Here is a 17,503-nt window from a genome sequence, read left to right on the forward strand (position 1 = left end):
TGTGAGAAGTTCAATATGTATTTAAAAGAATTGAATCCAAATTCAGAATCACAAATCCTTCACAAACCAAACTGTTTTATGTTCTGTGGTATTTCTGTTTGCTTTCAACTTGAGCCCTCGTCTCCAGAAACACAGCCTCTGCACATTTTTAAGGAAACCTGACCACTCGGCTTCTGGGAACACCGCTCTGTCTTCTAACTGACCCTACAAAACGGCTCATGTTTAGCATCTGTACACACACACACATACACACACACACAGGCACACACACACAACACACACACACAAACACACACACACACACACCCCCCACACACAAACACACAAACACACACACACACAAACACACACACAGAGACACACACACAAACACACACACAAACACATAAACACACACACAAACACACACACCCCCCCCACACACACAAACACACAAACACACAAACACACACACACACACACACACAAACACACACACAAACACACACACACACAGACACACACAAACACACACACACAGACACACAAACACACACACACAAACACACACACAAACACACACACAAACACATAAACACACACACAAACACACACACACCCACACACACAAACACACAAACACACACACCCACACCCACACACACACACACAAACACACACATACACAGTGAGTCCTGGCAAGAGCTGCTGGTTGTGGAAGTTGCAGACCAAACGGAGAGAAGCCAACCTGCACGACTCCGGAAGTGTGTGTCGAGTCACGTCCTGGCTAAACAGTCCTCACGCTCTCACTCTGACAAAGGGTGTGCACCTCACTCAGAAGATACCGAATGGTTACGTTAAAGCCACATTTCAAAATCTGCAAAGCCTAGAGAGTAAGCTGATGACAATAGGGGGTAACTCGGCTTGTATGGATATGAAAGGGTCACAGCCTACACTTAAGAGTTAACACGACACAAAGCTATTAGAAGGAAACATGGGCAGAAATCTTCAGGGCCTTGGATTGAACAACAGTTTCTTAGCTTTGACATAAAAAGCACTACAAAGGAATGGAATGCTGACACACATGCCGACAGGGATGACCCCTGAAAACTCACTGCTAAGTGAACAAAGCCCGTCAGGAGGGACAGGAGTGCGTGTACCAGACGGGAGAACAGGCCAGTGGGCAGGACAGGAGCGGTGGCCTGGGGCTGGGGCGGGCAGTGCCTGCTCCGCAGTGACCATGGATTTTCTCCTTGGGGTGAGGAAATGTTCTGAAACTAGATTAATGGTGATGGTTGCACAATGTGAATATACTGAAAACAATGAGTCATACTTTAACAGGGCACACTGTGTGGCGTACCTCAATAAAGCTGATACAAAAAATTACTGAAATAATGTATTTCCCCCGAATATAATGACCAGCATGGTCACCAGGGAACCTGGCACAGCAGACAGGCTACATAAACAAGGACACGCGCAGCGCAGACGGGTGCAGGCCCACCGCCCTCCACCGAACCCAGTCGGAACACCAGGCCCACTCCGTGCTGGCTGTGCAGGTAAAGGGCTAAGCAAACATTCCTGAAAGAAGCAGCTGGAAATTCTAGAACTAAAAACTACCATAACCGAAATTAAGGACACGCTGAACAGGGACAAGTTTAATAGAAGATTAGACACAGCTAGAAAGAGAAACAGTGAGCTGGAAAGTAACAAGAAGAAGTTGGCCAGACTAAACATTTTTTTAGAAGGGGGATAGGAAATACCAGGAGAAGAGAAGACGTAGGATATCGTGAAAAGGCCTCACAGGTGTTTAAATGCCATCAGGAGGCGGGGAGGAAATGGGGCCAAGTTATATTTGAAGAGAAATGGCTGAAATTTTTCCTGAAACTTAGAACGATGACAACCCACAGATTTCAGAAGCCCAAGGAGTCCCAAGCAGAATAAACAGAAAAGAATCTGCATCCTGGACCAATACAGTGAAACTAGAACAGCCAAGGAAGACGTGCTGGAAGCAGCCTGCAGATGGGCCAGAATGTCCTGAGGAGAAGCGCCACAGTGACCGCCCTAAAGTCACCAGGACATCCCACGACCAAGAACCAAACTGTTCGGGTTGACCTGTTTGCGCCTGCCTGAAAAAATACACATTAAAATCGAGCCAGATCTGAGCAGCTGGCGATGCAGCGGCTCAGAAGCCACGCGGACCACTTGCCTTCAGCCACTGCTCGGCCTGCTCCCGGCTCTGCACCGCGAGGACCAGGGGGTCGGTGCCCTGCTGCGTGATCTTCAGCTCGTGCTGCTTCTTCTTGCCGTCCTTCGGGACGTAGGCGATGCTGCAGCCCGGGAGGGGCAGCTCCATCTGCGGCTGCTGGTCCTTGGAGCTCTTGTAGCACTGCACCGACAGAGACACCGCGTCAGGGCACGGCCTCGGGCGGGAAACCCATAAAACATGGCAGAATGAACACAGGAGCGTGGGCGCGGCACCCGGAGGTCTGACCACTAGTGGGGCTGCTCGGCGATTGGAAAAGGGACCTGCGGGCTCCCACCGCCACCTGCTCCACACCCACGCTCACCTCCGTGCCTGTGAAAATGCATCTCCCAGGACCTCAGCAAAGTCTACCAACCGTCACTGACACGGCCAGCGGAAACCGAGAGGCCCTGTGCTGAGGCTGATGATCTAACGGAGCTTCCTCAGGAGGTCCCCTGACTACGATTTAGTAGGTTTGTGGACATGCACGGCCCTGCACACCTGGTGTCCCTGCCTCACCCCCACCCTTTCTCTGAAAGACAGACGAACGACTTCAGGAAGAGCACAGATATCAACACGTGGCGTACAACGGTGTCTGCACAGGTCGGCCTCCTCGTTGAGTAGAGGACCCGCCATCTGGGCCCAGCTCTGTCGCTACTGGAGCTGGGCTCGGCGTTCGCTACGTTTCTGAGCCTGTTTCCTCACTTGTAAAAGGAGTGACTGGTACTTACTGGAGTTACATGAAATGATTGGTAACGACAACAGCTACCCCCAAGTAGCGAGTGTCACATCACAGGAGGCACCGCCCGCACCTCAGCCTCACAGATGCCTGTTTTGCAGAGTAAGTTAACCTGGTTTAGGACCTTCGTTGAGTAACCTGTAACTTTGGTTACGTAACTTGCCAATGCCAGGTGACCGAACACGTGGCCGACCCAGAACTCCAGCCGCAACCCAGGCGAGTCCTACACTTGCCTCTAAGCCATCCCGAGGAATGGGTACATGAATGCCTATTTTCAGAAGTAATTATCTACAGTTCCAAAACCATGCCTCTTGAATGACACGTGGATGAAATATATCCACTTTTTAAAATATTTCAAATGATGGCTGCCCTGTCTAAAAAGGAAGAACTGTCCTAGCCAGTTTGGCTCAGTGGATAGAGCATCAACCTGCAGACTGAAGGGTCCCAGGTTCAATTCCAGTCAAGGGCACATGCCCGGATTATGGGCTTGATCCCCAGTAGGGGGCATGCAGGAGGCAGCTGATCAATGATTCTCTCTCGTCATTGATGTTTCTCTCTCTCCCTCTCCCTTTCTCTCTGAAATCAATAAAAATATATTTCTTAAAAAGCTAAATAAATAAATAAATAAACAAAAAGGAAGAACAAAAAATACACCCAAGCCAATGGACCTCGGATTGCTGTGAAGGTTACATGTCCCCGATTTTTCACCGTCTGCGTAGGTGGAAGGGAAACAGTACAGAAAGGAACTGTTACAGCTCATGACCTGGCCACGTCCCCAGGGAGCTGATGAGCTGCCTCAGAGGTCGCTGCGGGGACCCGGGAAGCTGCTGAGGCAGAGAGCAGCAGGGCATCTACTCGGGTGCCCTAAGAGCAAGGCCAAGGGAAGAAGCCGCAACGCAGCGCACTACAAGGCGGCGGTGGGCCAGGGGCTCGGAGCTGGAAGGTGCCATCGGACCCCCGAGGCCGGGCCTTCACAGCGCCCCTCGCAGTGGATGCAGAGCCGCTGGGAAGGGAGCGTGACGGGGGACGGGCTGCCGGGCCCCTGCAGTGAGGGGGCAGGTCCTTGAGGCCTGCGGGGCTCTGGGCAGAGGGGAGCGGGCTCCGCCCGGAAGGGCAGAAAGACACTGGCAGTGGCGTGCCTCCCAGGAAGCTTGAGACCAGCTTCCTGTTTCCGCCTCTAGTTGCTGCGCTGCTCGGGCTTGGAAAGCATTGGCCTTGTCCTGCTAATCTTTTCTTCAGCGTCAACAGGGGTCATCGGGCAGTTGGCTCACAGGCCATTTTTGAACCAAAACAAAATCCCTTTATAATAAAAATCGCTAACTTTGTCTCCACACGTGAGTGAGGACAGGCTTCCACGTGGTTTTCCATTCATTTCTTCTGAGACACTTGCAGCTACTCTAAGTGGTGGGTGCTGTCCCCCCGGCTGTGAAGATGGGACTAGGGCAGGAGATGGAGAACGAAGGGTAAGGAGGGAGGCGTGCGGGCAGCCTGCAGCAGGGGTGCGGCGAGGGTGGCACTCGGACAGGGGACCCCGCGGCAGCAGGCTCCCGCGTGGGTTTCAGAACCGCTTTCACCAGCCGCCTGTGTATTCTGCACCGCCCCCCCCCCCCGTGTATTTTTAAAGCATTGATGTAATATACCCACATCTTGCACCATCATGTCAGATTGTTAATAAGTTCCATATTAATCTCCCTCATCTTCTTTTCATTCTTTACTTTAAAATCCCCCCACGTCATTTTTGGCATGTTCTAAATTTGGGAACTTTTAGGCCACACACATGGAAAAAACATGTACTCTCTCTGCTTTTTAAAAATAATTGAACAAAACCACTAATTAAAAAATATTCAATGTCCTAAGAATCTAGTGAAATAAGATCCCCATAATTCACAGGTGAATCGACAGAGTTAGCTGCCCACTGCAGGGTGACATACAGAAACATAATTTCTCATGTTCTCTTTTAATGACAGAGTTTGAGTGATTTTTTCTCTCAAGGTTCATTTGAAGGAAAAAACAAAACAAAAACATGCTCTAAAAATCATAATTCTGTAACACCAAGGTTCCTGAAGCTGGAAGGAGGTGGGAAGCGCGGCAGGAAGGGCGAGGGGCCGCCATGAGCCGTGCTTGCCGCCCGAGCAGGTCCTGCCGGAGCCTCACCCAGCAGAGGGTCTGTGTCCAGGCCCTGCCTCTCCGTCACTTACCCTCGCTTCCTCCTCAGCCTTTCACAGAAAGGAAGGGGGGGAGGGAAGAAAGAAAGGAAGAGAGAGAGAAAGAAAGAACAAGAAAAAAGCTGGCCTTTAGCTTTCCAAAAGAATTTCCTGTGCTGGCCACGCTCCCTGGACCGGCGCAGGCCGCCCCGCCCCCTCTGGCCTGGCTTTGAGGAATCCACTGACTCATGCGAATGGGAAGACCCATCCTGCAGCTTCTGGCCAGTTCAGCTCTGTGCCTTCCCCTCACACAAACCGCAGACACTGCCGGAGGGGGGCCTGCCCTCTGCCTGCTTTAGGGAGCGGGCGAACCTCCGCATTGAAGACACGGCCTGTCCGCCAGCACCGGGACGGCCTGTCGGGGCGCTGCGAGCTCTCCACCAGCGCCGAGGCCTGTGCGTCCCGCTCCCTTGGGCTGAGGCTAGCGCTGCTGGCATCTGTGCCACCACGGGGGACGCCGAGGAGCCCTCAGCGCCTGCACACAGGGCCGCCGGCAAGGCTTTACCAGTAGTTTGGTGTCTTTGATGACGCAGAGCAACTTGGTCCACTGTCCGAAGCGCTTCTTGCGCAGCAGGAAGGCACAGATCTTGGCGTCCTTCACCAGGTCCATGGAGGCCTCCTCCGAGGGCCACTGGTGGCGCGTCTTCTTCCCCTTGCCGTCCTCCTCCTCCTCGTCATACGATTCGTAAGAGCTACTCATCGCATCCGAGTCATAATCTGTCGACAGCAAGAAAGTGAAGACCTCGTTACAGAAACCCTCCCCGGGCTCAGGGGTGCACCCTTCTACCCGCCCGTGAGGACGGACGGCGGCATCGTGTGCTGGGACGTGTTAATGACCATGAGGACACACAGCTCCTCGGCCCGGGCAGAGGGGCCCAACGGAGAGCTTTAACTAAGGGCTGGGCAGTGTGCAAGGCTGTCAGGGTCCCACGCCGTCCTGTGTCTGTGGGAGCTGGGGGTAACGAAGGGGGGGCCTCTGAGGGTCCCCACGCCGTCCTGTGTCTGTGGGAGCTGGGGGTAACGAAGGGGGCGCCTCTGAGGGTCCCCACGCCGTCCTGTGTCTGTGGGAGCTGGGGGTAACGAAGGGGGGGCCTCTGAGGGTCCCCAGGCGGCAGCTGAGGAGAGTCTTGCCGAGACAGCTACTCGGCAGAAACGGCCCAGGAAACCGGCCTGCCCAGCAGGAGCCTCGGGGGAGAGGCCTGCCCCCGGCGCCGCTCGCCCTGCAGACACCAGCCGGCACAGTGAGCGCAGCCTCGTGGGTGGGGGGCGGGTTCCCACAAGGACAGGCCCCGAAAGCCCTTTCCTCTGCCCACAGGGAGCGTGTCTCCTCGGACACCTGTTCCACAGCACTGAGCTCTCACTCCGCGGAGTCACAACCCGAGTCCCGGAGGGGTTGGAGGACACCTGCTCTTCCGCGCCCTCTCTGACCCGCCCCCCTCCCCCCCCCCCACCCACAGGCCTGGGCCCTGCCTCCTACCCACAAAAGCTTGGCTCCCCCACCATCCGCGGCCGGACACTCACTTGACGTGATGTACTCCGGAGCTTTCCCAGGACTCAGCGGCACGGCCTCCTCATAATAACCCTCTGGGAGCGAGGACGTGGGCAGTGGGGGTGGCCCGCTGTCGGGGGGCTGCAAACAGAAGGGACAGGAGCGTCGCTGGGAGAGCGCCCCGGCCCGCAGGCACTGAGGGGCGCTTCCCTTCCCCTGGGAAGTCTCTGGGGAAAGAGCGTCGCCCTATGAAGTCGGGTCTCCATGACGCTCCGGCTCACTGGCCCCCGCTGGCCCGGCCACAGGCCCTCACCCGGCACAGCCGCCGGCAGGAACCAGACGTGCAGCCCGTGTCCCGGGAGTGCCTTGCAAACCCAGCTCCGACACCAGTCCCCTTCCCAAGCGGAACCGGGGGCGGGCCCCCCAGAACTGGCTCAGGTGCCTCTCCTCTTTGTCCCCACAGCTGCCCCCACACCGCTGGCTTCTCCGAGGCCCATCCTGAGCTGGGAGCCCTGGGACGATTCGGGTCTGCCTGGTGCTCATCACAGTCAGCGCCAGGGAAGCAGGGACTGAAGGCGTGAGGAGGCATGCCCGGCATCGTGCCAGGCTCCCAACACTGCCGGTGTGGCTCAGTGGTTGGGTGTCGATCTGTGAACCAGGAGGTCACGATTCGATTCCAGGTTAAGGACACATGCCCAGGCTGAGAGCTCGATCCCCAGTGGGGGGCATACAGGAGGCAGCCGATTCATGATTCTACCTCATCGATGCTTCTATTTCTCTCTCAATTAAAAACAATAACAACAACAAATAATGAAGAAATAAATAAATAACGAGGTCATCACTGCGTACCACTGGCCTCAGCCACCTGCGGCCCAGGCGGGGCAGTGGCCCTGCTTCCGGCAGCTCCCCTCCAGGCGGAGTGACCGTGCGGACATGAGAGAGAACGGCCTGTGACCGACTGTGCTCAGACTTTGAGTGAACATCCAAGTTCCCTGGTGAGCACGCGGGAAAGCAGCCAAGGGCAGGAAAGGGGGATACACATGGACCTGTGAGTGGGCCCAGCCTGCAAAGGCGGCAAAGAACTCCAGAGCAAGTTTTGAACGCATACGGTCAGATAAAACATACATTCCAGGAATATGTACGTATTTTTCTTTTAAAGAACTTTTTATCCCAGAAGAAGCATTTCAACATTTCAGAAAAGGCAGTCCAGTGCTGCTAACCCAGAGAGCGAGTCAAGTCCCAGCTCCTGTCGATATTTTGCCGCTAAGTCCTCTGATTTCCACAGCCATGTAGCCACGTTGATTGTCAAAGAAACACCAGCCTCCGGGAAGGCGACCCGCCTCCTCCCTGCTGCTCCTAGCGGCTCCCACACACTCAGGGGTGGCCTCCTTTCCCCCAGAATCGGGCGGCCTCCTCCCCGAACCGGCAGTAGGCCGGGACGACTCACCAGCCAGGGCTGCGGGATCTCCGGCAGAGGCATCTGGGGAGGGGCCGGCAGGCTGCTGGGGGTCTCCTGCTTCGGAGCGTGGTCTCTCACTTCAGAACCTGCGGGGATCAGCCAAACAGAGGCCCAGGTGAGGAGCACGGCTCTCACCTCCTCAGCCCAGTGGACTCTTCACAGACACCGCCCTGCAGGGCAGGGGGATTCTTCTCCATCTTACAGACGAGAACCTCTGGCGGAAAAGGTTAAAGACCCCGCTGCAGCCCTAACAGGAGGAAGCGGTGGGGCCACAGCAACACCTGTGCTTTCCCTCGGGGCCACGGCCTCTCAGAGACCTGCTCCCTGAGCTCCCCCTCGGCTGTCCTGTGCCCGTGTCCGTGCCCGTGTCCGTGCCCGTGCCCTAAGGGCAGAGGCTCTGGGAACAGCAAGCCTGTAGGAGTCCCTCCTGGACTCAGAGGCTGTAACGGACGCACCTTATTGCTGACATGACGGGCACAGTGCGTCCTCCCAGGTCCGAGCTGGGAAGGAAGACACATGCGGCTGACTTAGAACGCACGTGAGCACGAGGCAGGGCGGCCAGAAGGAGGAAGAAGGAGTTTCCATTGGGCGCAGCACTCTTTCTAGTCAAGAGCTCGCCTGGGAAGACCTAGGAAGCCACCACTTCCCAGTGATCACCTAGAGTGGCCAGCACGGAGCTACCGGCGGGGACATACGGAGTCAGAGTCCCTGCCCTCAGACGCTGGCAGAGAACTGGGACAGTAAAGAGGAAAAGAAAGAAAGAGGACAAAAGTAACCGCCAGTGGGTGAGTCTTAAGCAAATTAAAGAGCCAAGGAGAGAATCAGTGAAGTGGAAATACCAGAAGATATGTCCGAACGAAGCGTGAAGAGACAAAGGCCTGGGACTCAGTGGGCAGAGGAAGGGAGGAGGGGTGGCTGCGGGCAGAGGCCCTGAGGGGCGGTGAGAAGGGCTGGCCGAGGAGGCGAGCTGGAGAGAAATTCTCTGAACGTCTCTGTGCCGGTCGTTTGGAAATTCGCTATATGATCTCCTTCTGTCCCGACAACGCTCTAGGGGTTCGCAGATGAGGAACCTGAAGCAGAAAGAGTGACTGTGCGAGGTCACATACTTGGCGACAGGCCAGCCAGGAAGCCAAACCCGTCCGTCTGCACTGCATCCGGCCCTGAAGAAGCGGCCCCTTGCTGAGTCCGGTGCAGTATCAGAGGAGACATTCACGCTCCTCCGAAAAGGCACCGCAGACTCACTCTTCCAACCGCACACTGTGGGACCAGCGGAGACACGCACGGAGGAGGCGGGCAGGGAGGCAGCGAGACCCTTTCCACAGCGAGCACTGCCCATGTGCCCCAGGGCCTCTCCTGAGCTCCCTCTCGGGGGCAGGTCCCCACCCACAGGCCTCCCTTGGCCCCCCTTCAATCTGCTACAGTCCTTCCCCCCAGGTCCAGAATGCAACCTAGCTGTGTCCTACATGGCTTCATGCCCTAAAAGCCAACGAGCTGTACCCTCAAAACGGGCTGAGTGTGTGCGTGACAGACCTCAGCAAGCCATGGAGAAGGAACCCTCAGTCTCCTCCAGCTTCCTCCCCGGTCTCCCAGAACCCCCCGGACCCCCTGCACGGCCCGCCCCCCCCACCCCCTCACTCTCTCACTGAACGGACTGGATTCCCTCCGAGGGCTCTCCTACTCCCTGGTGTACCGCATGCAGACCAGGCTGCTCCCACCTTCCCCGTCCTACCCTCTGGCACAAGCTGGCCCGAGGCTGCTCTCTCTGAAGGGCCTGCTGGCAGCGATGGCTGTGGCTGGCACCTGTGAGCTTGGATCTCAGAGCTGCCATGGTCCTAATGGCTGGGGTTGGTTCGCTGTGCCTAGACTATGTGTGCAAACACGTGGTTTACACCAAACACCGGCTGTGGTGTGCACCTGACTGGGCAGAGGGATGCAGGGAGCTGGGAGAGCCTGTTTCTGGGTGTGTCTGGGAGGGGCTTCTGGAAGAGACTGGCACTGGAATTGGTGAGCTGAGTGGGCGGGCAGCGCCCATCAGGGAGGGCCCGGATAGCACCAAAGTTGGAGGAGGAGCAGCAGGCTCTCGGCTGGACTGGGACATCCCTCTCCTCCTGCCTCGACACCGGGTCTGGCGCTTTGGACTCAGATCAGGACTCACCCCACCAGCCCCGATTCCAGGCCTCCCGACCGAGCTAACCCACCGCCGCTGTCCTGGTCTCTCCCTGCAGCGAAATCGAGGGCCTTCTGAGCCTCCATAGCCGCAAAAGCCAGCCCCTAAGTTAATCTCCTCTCTCTCTCCCGCCCTCCCTCTCTCCCTCTCTCCCACTGGCTCTGGTTCTGTCACCCTAACACACCCTTTTCTGGGATTCTGGGATTTGGGGGCTCACAGGTGGCTGCGCTTATTCTGCTGAGGGAAGGCCAAGCTCCGTGCGACACTCAGGGAGGGACCGGCATAAGGGAGGCTGCACTCGGCTCCTCCAGCCCACGCCGCCTTCCCCTCCTCCTGCCTGTGCACCCTCCCTACCCCTGTAACAAACAAATCCTGGGCATGAGAAGGTACCACTCTATGCTGAGTCCGCCCAGTGAATCTCCAAAGGGTGGGGTGCTCTGGGGGCCCCCAACACACCCACTGTTCCTTTAGCTCCTTAAAGGCTAGCAGCTGGCATACAGTAAGACCTTCAGTGACAACTTCCTGATTAAACAAACTCGTACGCTACTACACAAAGGACTACGTTTTAGGAAAGGGAGGGGCTCGAGGTGTGCGAGGCCAAGGGGATGGGGAGGGTGTGGGGGGCACGCACCTCTGGAGGCCTGTATCCTGAGCAGGATGTCCGCGATCACGGCCTTCTTCTCCCTGACCGTGGATGTTAGGTATTCGTGGTCCAGGAGTTCAAGAAAGAGACGAAGTTCCACTATTAACTCCTCCATTGCTGAAACAAGGGAGGAAGGTGTCATTAGACGTGCTGATTTGCAAAAGTCTAAATACAAATACCAATCTGACTCAAAGCCTTTCGCTTCCGTGCTGGTTGAATACGGCGTTCCCACGTGAACAGGCCTGCTGGAACCAGGCCTCCAACAGCGTCACGCACCCTCTTCGGGACACGCGTGCTAGCCCTGCACTTGCTCCCAGGCAGCATGCTCGGCTGGGAGGCGCCCAAGCCACGTCGCCCGCAGATGGAGTCAAGCCTGACATCACCACTTGGTGTCATTTGCACCATATTAAATTCCAATGTCAAGAAGGAGACGGAGTTTCAAATGCCAAGCAGTTTTCCAAGAACCACTAGGACCTGGTTTCGGAAACTCACACCCGACTCTGCTTTTGTAGGGCTGGCTCCCCCCACGAAGGCTGTGCACGTGTTTACACGGTTGCCACGGGGATGCGGGAGGCCAGGAGGGCTTCCAGGGCACGGTCAGCCCTGCTTCCCACCGCGTCTTCCTTCTCGGGCTGGGCAGCCCTTCCCTTGATGTCCACAGACAGGCTGCGTGGCGATGTCAGCACGTTTTAAATCATGAGCAAGTTTTAAATCATCAGAAAGATTTAAATCATCAGCAAGTTTTTTGTTTGTTTTTGTTAATCCTCACCCGAGGATACTTTTCCATTGATTTTTTAAGAGAGTGGAAGGGAGAGGGAGAGACAAAGAGAAACACTGATGTGAGAGAGACACATCGATTGGTTGCCTCCCACTCGTGCCCTAGCCAGAACCAGGGACCAAGCCTGAAACTGAGGTACGTGCCCTTGACCGGAATCGAACCCGGACCCTTTAGCCCTCGGGCTGACGCTCTATTCACTGCGCCACACTGGCTAGGGTATCAGCAAGTTTCAAGTCATGCCTCTAACCTCTGCTGGACTCCTTTTAGGATCGAGCTGTTCTCATCACATTAAGGCGCTATTCGCCTTTTTCTGCACTCCCGGTGCAAACTCGAGGGTGGCCTCTTAGTCAAAGCAGCGACCCCACATGTACCGGTGGTCACTGTACCTCACCACACACCTGCGGCTCCAAAACAAAACCAACGCTTTCGCTCGGAAGTGCCTGATGACTCTGATGAAGCAGGAAACCCACTGCTTTTATTCCATCTCCAAACCCTCGAGGACACACCCCTTTAATGCCCGGGGTGGGGGGGGAGCCACTTCTCAGCCTGAGGCAGCCTGGTGGTTTTCTGATTCGCGTCATGCAGCGGCCAGCACTGGGACGGTCGGCACCGCTCAGTGAGCCACAGCGCCACACGGCCACGCACGGGTGGGACCCCTTCACGTGCATCAGGCAAAGTGCTCTGACACAGCAGAATGCAGTGTCTTTTAAAAAAATATTTTTATTCATTTCAAAGAGGGAGGAAGGGAGAGGGAGAGAGAGACAGAAACATAAATGATGAGAGAGAATCATGGACCGGCTGCCTCCTGCACGCCCCCTACTGGGGATTGAGCCTGCAACCCAGGCATGTAGCCTGACCAGGATGGAACCGTGACCTCCTGGTTCCTAGGTCGATGCTTACCCACTGAGCCACCCGGCCAGGCTGAAGTGCTCCTTTGGCTATTGCTCTGGAGTCCACACTGCAGCTCACCTTAAGGAACTAGCACTTGTCAAGTTTGGGTGTAGAATCAAAGAAAATGACCTATGATTTTCTGAAAAGGCCCTAAGATACTCGTCTTTCCAACCACATGTCTGCGGGGGCCAACTTTGCTCATGTGCTTCCACCAGAACCAGGTCTCGGAGCGCTCGGCACGCAGACGCAGGGGCGAGAGCCGCTCGCCTCCGGGAGGCCGGCCTGCGTCCGGGACCTCCGAGAGCCGCTCGCCCCCGGGAGGCCGGCCTGCGCCCGGGACCTCCGAGAGCCGCTCGCCCCCGGGAGGCCGGCCTGCGTCCGGGACCTCCGAGAGCCGCTCGCCCCCGGGAGGCCGGCCTGCGTCCGGGACCTCCGAGAGCCGCTCGCCCCCGGGAGGCCGGCCTGCGCCCGGGACCTCCGAGAGCCGCTCGCCCCCGGGAGGCCGGCCTGCGCCCGGGACCTCCGAGAGCCGCTCGCCCCCGGGAGGCCGGCCTGCGCCCGGGACCTCCGAGAGCCGCTCGCCCCCGGGAGGCCGGCCTGCGCCCGGGACCTCCGAGAGCCGCTCGCCCCCGGGAGGCCGGCCTGCGCCCGGGACCTCCGAGAGCCGCTCGCCCCCGGGAGGCCGGCCTGCGCCCGGGACCTCCGAGAGCCGCTCGCCCCCGGGAGGCCGGCCTGCGCCCGGGACCTCCGAGAGCCGCTCGCCCCCGGGAGGCCGGCCTGCGCCCGGGACCTCCGAGAGCCGCTCGCCCCCGGGAGGCCGGCCTGCGCCCGGGACCTCCGAGAGCCGCTCGCCCCCGGGAGGCCGGCCTGCGCCCGGGACCTCCGAGAGCCGCTCGCCCCCGGGAGGCCGGCCTGCGCCCGGGGCCTGCGCAGAAGCAGCCGCAGTGCGCTCTCAGCCACCTCGTAGCGGAGTACGGCCTCTGCTCAGAAATACACATCATCTCTTCTATGAATCGCTAACAAGTCTGCCAGCTCTGCGTTCTGGTACGGCGAGTGCCTGTGATGTCCCCACGCAAACACAGCTCCTTGGGGTCTTCACTCTGTATTTTAAGACCAAAAAGTCCTAAGCAAACAGTCCGGAACTGCTGGTTGAGGGGATTCCTTCCCAGCCTGCTCTTCCCCCGGCTACCGCACCCTCCGCAGCTGAAGACCCTGACGGAGGCGCGGGCACAACCGCCGACGGGCACACAGCCTCCGCGCGCGCCGGGCCTCAGAGCCAGGGCAACACCGGCCTCGTCCTTAGAGCAGGACAACCTGTCATCATGGGAAAAATAAATGAAACTGAACACATACCTTAGATCATATATCAAAGAGCTATAAAGACACTTGAGAATCAAAATGTTAAAGTGCAAGCATTAAGTCCTTGCGGAGAGGAGGTGCCTTCTTTTATAACCTTGGTGTGGGGGAAAGATCGTCCAACTTCGACTCGGGCTCAGATGTAAACGGAAAGGACGGATGGAGGAGACGAAGAGAAACAAAAGCCTGCGGCCCTGGAGAGGGAGGCCGAGTGGTGGCCCGCACGCCCCCGGTTCCACGCGTCCCGGGACCTGGGGAGCCGCCCTTCGCTGCTGGCCCACCGCCGCCACGGCTCCTCCTGCCGTCTCAGAGGCGGGGCCGGGCACTGGCTTCACAAAGCCCCTCTCCCATCCCTCAGTGAGGACCCGGGGCCACCTCTGAGGGCCCAGTGAAGAAGTCGTCTGTGACACATGGCTGGCCCAGGACCAGCCTGCTTCCCTGACCCCGCCCAGTCCCCATCTCCTCTTTGCAATGCCTTCCCCGACCTGTACCAGGCTCCCCGCCGCTGCCTCCTTGTCCAGCCCATCTCCTTCCCCTCCCGCCCACGCGTCCCTCTCAGCTCGCGCGTCCCTCTCAGCTCGTCTGAATGAGGCAGTTTCCCCGCACGCATTGGGCTGCTTCCCACGATGACCTCGGCGCTCCCTGCTGCTCTCTGCGGGTGCACCCTCACCTGTGCCTCCCTGGCTGGTCCCCCACACACACCCCAACTCGCCTGTACCCGTCCACGCTTAGCGCGGCTCCCAGCACCTCGGCCCACCTTCGTCAGCCTCACCACGCTGTGACTGTGGTGACTGTCTCCTCCCCCGTCGGGGGCAGCCTGGTCAGGGGCCTCCGTGTGACCTCCCTCTGCACCGAGAGGGCCTAGCACGAGGCCTGCCAGGGAAGCTAGCCCCCCACAGACACGCGGTATGTGCCTGTGGGTTCCCTCGCGGCTTGTTCCCAGATCTCCGTAACAGACCAGAGTCCTGGGATGTGTTTGGAAGAGAACGGTGCAGAGAGAAATACCAGAGCCGTCCTCAATAGCAACTGCTCCGTGTGACATTCTTAGAGCACAGACAGCCCCGGGCGGGGTGCTCTGACAGGTCATCTCTCAAGCAGGCTGGTGGCACCTGGGCAGGCCTCCTGCTGAGGCAGGCGCCAGCCGGAGCACTCGGAGGGGCTCAGTGAGGGACAAGACTCGTGCGGCAGGGAGCACGGAGCTGCCACGCGGCAAGGCCCCAACATACTTTCCCTTATAGGGTTACGGCCGGGAGGTAGGCCGACTCCCAAACACTTCCCGGCCTCCGCGCATAGCTGGCCGGGCTGCCTCAGAACAGGCGGCGGGTGCCCTCTGGGAGGGAAGACTGGGGACCCCAGGTGGCCCTGAGTGAGTGACTGAGGCTGAGCACAGGGCCCTGGGCCACAGCGCGGGGATGACAGTCTGTGCAGGCAGCCGCTGGGGAGACCGACCGCGGGCTGGCTGCACCGGAATCGGAGGGGAGAGAGCAAGGCCTCTCCTTGTCGCTCTCCTGTCAGCAGGACGGACAGCCACCGCTCAGCCTCAGCACTGACTCACCACATCCACCACGTCCCAGCGGAAAGCCCACGTCTATTCTGAGTCCTGAGAATCTGCCATTCCGGCTGTTTAGAGGCAGAAAGGAGTCCCCAAGGACTTGCTGTGAAAATCCACAGAGCACATTCTTGGGGGAAGATATCATGATTTGTACAAGTCAGATTAATATGTGGATGGATGATTCAAGCCCTAACAGAAAACATCCCTCCATTGTTGTGTGAAAAGCAAGAGATGAAACCCAGACCCACACATGCTTTTCCTGGTCATGATGTACGTACCCCGACCGCACCCCAGGGCCCCGTTTCTCGCTTCGGAAGCCTGATTCCTGGGCTGCAGATCAGGACCCCGCACTCCCAGGGGAGGCGAGCGAGGGAGGAGGGAGGAGGGAGGTCCGGGTCACTAGGGTTCCCGGCCAGGCTGTAAAATCCATTCCCAGGAGCTGACACAATACATGTTTCTCGCATACACTTCCGACGAGATGGCACGCACCTCCCAGCCACTCCTGTGTGTGATCAAAAGCCAAGCCTACGTCATCCAAGTTGTAGCTTAGCCTCTGGGGGGAGTACAGGGGAGCGGTTCCAGGACACGGGACAGGACTGGAGATGCTGGCCTTTCCCACTGAGCGAACCTCAACCCCCGGCCACCCCCAGACCGTTTCCTACAGCAGCTCGGAGAGGGCATTTGCTCAGCCTCCCACAGTCCCTACCGGCCTCCCACAGTCCCTACCGGCCTCCCACAGTCCCTACCGTGACAGTGCGTTTCGGATGCCCCTGACCCCGGGCAGCGGGGCTGACCCTGCGGACCAGCAGTCAGGAGGGGTGGGAGGAGGGCCCACGGGAGAATGGGGTGAAAATACCCTCCTCCAGACACGTGGGCAGCAGGAGGAGGCCTGATACAGATGACACGATGCCTCCACCACTGGAGCTTTCAGCGCCACCATCACTAACATCTCAGGAAAAGGAGGGTCTCCAGGTCGCCGCAGGGCAGGCCTGCAGTCCAGCCCCGGAACTGGTCCCGCACTTGCGCACCGCACAGTGGGGGCCTGACATCCCTTCCCGTCAGGAACATGACTCAGCTACGGTTCTTAGAGATGCCGCCGCCCAGCTCCACAGCTGTGCTCTTACACTCTCACTGTGAAAACGCGGAAGGGACAGGGTTTTAAACGCTTCCTTTCTGTCCTCCATGCCCGAAACCAGTGCCTCTCAGCTTCCCCGGGGGCACTGCTAGGACGCAGGTCCTGGCTGTGCAGGTGTGGGTGGGCCTGGGAGTCTGCAGGCCTAGCCAGCTCCCAGGGGTGCCCCGCTGGGGTCCATGGTCCCGTTTCCAGCAGCCGTGCCCTGAGCTGCACGGAACCTGACAGCGTGTTTCAACTGCAGGAGTGACCCGCAACGCTCCTCAAAGGAATAACAGACACGCCGCTGCCCGCACTCACCTGCCACCCGCACTCACCTGCCGCCCGCACTCACCTGCCACCCGCGACCTCGGGGAGCACCAGGGTCTGCCACCGAAGTGAACCCACCACCAGCCCAGCAATCCGGAGAGGGGACCGCTGAGTAGGCAACGATGCCCCTGAGGACGCGCTGGCATCTGGCTGCTGCTCCCCAAACTGTCAGGTTCAGCCAGACCCAGGATGCTGGGGTGACACAGCTCATCCCATCCTCACACGTCCTAGTCGGCAAACACCCGAACCTGCCCGCAGCTGTTGTGTAATGAGGTTTCCCTGGGCCCGGCCGGAGTGGCTCAGCTGGTTGGGCGCTGTCCGTGCACTGAGAGGTGCCAGTTTGATTCCGATCGGGGCACATGCCTGGGCTGCAGGTCTGACCCCCAGTTGGGGAGCATAAGGCAGGCAGCCAGTCCATGTGTCTCTCTCACATTGAGGTGCCCCTCACTCTCTGCCCCCCCCCCCCCCCCCCCACACACACACACACATACACTTCCTTTCTCTAAGCAGGTCCTCAGGTGGAGATGTAAAAAGGAGAAACTTCCCTGGGACGGGACGCAGCC

The 17,503-nt window shown here is 58.4% G+C and overlaps 1 protein-coding gene across 4 annotated transcripts in view; it reads right to left on the bottom strand.

Annotated features, from left to right (window-relative positions):
* The window catches only part of AFAP1 (actin filament associated protein 1), a 76,700-nt gene that overhangs the window by 33,406 nt on the left and 25,791 nt on the right, over positions 1 to 17,503 (bottom strand). For all 4 annotated transcript variants that reach the window (XM_070399821.1, XM_070399839.1, XM_070399829.1 and 1 more), the window contains 5 exons: positions 10,911 to 11,039; positions 8,101 to 8,198; positions 6,686 to 6,794; positions 5,670 to 5,881; positions 2,186 to 2,365 (listed from right to left, as the gene is read on the bottom strand). In XM_070399821.1, the coding sequence (XP_070255922.1) occupies positions 2,186 to 2,365; positions 5,670 to 5,881; positions 6,686 to 6,794; positions 8,101 to 8,198; positions 10,911 to 11,037 (726 nt within the window). In that variant the 5' untranslated portion in view covers positions 11,038 to 11,039. The remainder of the gene's footprint in view (positions 1 to 2,185; positions 2,366 to 5,669; positions 5,882 to 6,685; positions 6,795 to 8,100; positions 8,199 to 10,910; positions 11,040 to 17,503) is intronic.

This window comes from Myotis yumanensis, unplaced genomic scaffold, assembly GCF_028538775.1.
Source record: "Myotis yumanensis isolate MYYU_CA2020_CCGP unplaced genomic scaffold, mMyoYum1.0.hap1 SCAF_1, whole genome shotgun sequence".
NCBI lineage: Eukaryota > Metazoa > Chordata > Mammalia > Chiroptera > Vespertilionidae > Myotis > Myotis yumanensis.